The sequence below is a fragment of the Mesitornis unicolor genome, unplaced genomic scaffold, assembly GCF_000695765.1.
Source record: "Mesitornis unicolor isolate BGI_N332 unplaced genomic scaffold, ASM69576v1 C12885197, whole genome shotgun sequence".
Classification (NCBI taxonomy): Eukaryota; Metazoa; Chordata; class Aves; order Mesitornithiformes; family Mesitornithidae; genus Mesitornis; species Mesitornis unicolor.
The window spans coordinates 1-341 of NW_010216375.1; the positions used below are offsets into that span (position 1 = coordinate 1).

At 69.5% G+C, this 341-nt stretch overlaps 1 protein-coding gene across 1 annotated transcript; it reads left to right on the top strand.

Moving 5' to 3' along the window:
- Nucleotides 1-16: 16 nt before the first annotated feature.
- TIMM13 (translocase of inner mitochondrial membrane 13 homolog (yeast)) lies at nucleotides 17-275 on the top strand (the record flags this gene model as incomplete). Its single annotated transcript, XM_010193182.1, has 2 exons — nucleotides 17-103; nucleotides 177-275. Coding segments are annotated over 2 exons (186 nt in total), but the record flags the coding sequence as incomplete, so codon positions are not given.
- Nucleotides 276-341: the final 66 nt, after the last annotated feature.

Genomic DNA, 341 nt, shown 5'->3' on the forward strand with positions numbered 1-341 from the left:
GGCCCGCGGCCCCGCTCACGGCCTCTCTCCGCAGCGCATGACCGACAAATGCTTTCGGAAGTGCATCGGAAAGCCCGGCGGCGCCCTCGACAACTCGGAGCAGGTGAGCGCGGTCGGTGAGAGCGCGGACCCGGGTCACCCCCCCGGGCGACCGCTGAGGGCTCTCTCTGCCGCAGAAGTGCATCGCTATGTGCATGGACCGGTACATGGACGCCTGGAACGCGGTTTCCCGAGCCTACAACTCTCGGCTGCAGCGGGAGAGAGCCAACATGTGAAGCGCCCCGGCTCCCGGAGCGGGCAGGGACCATGCGGACGGGGACGGGACGAGCGGGCAGTCCTGG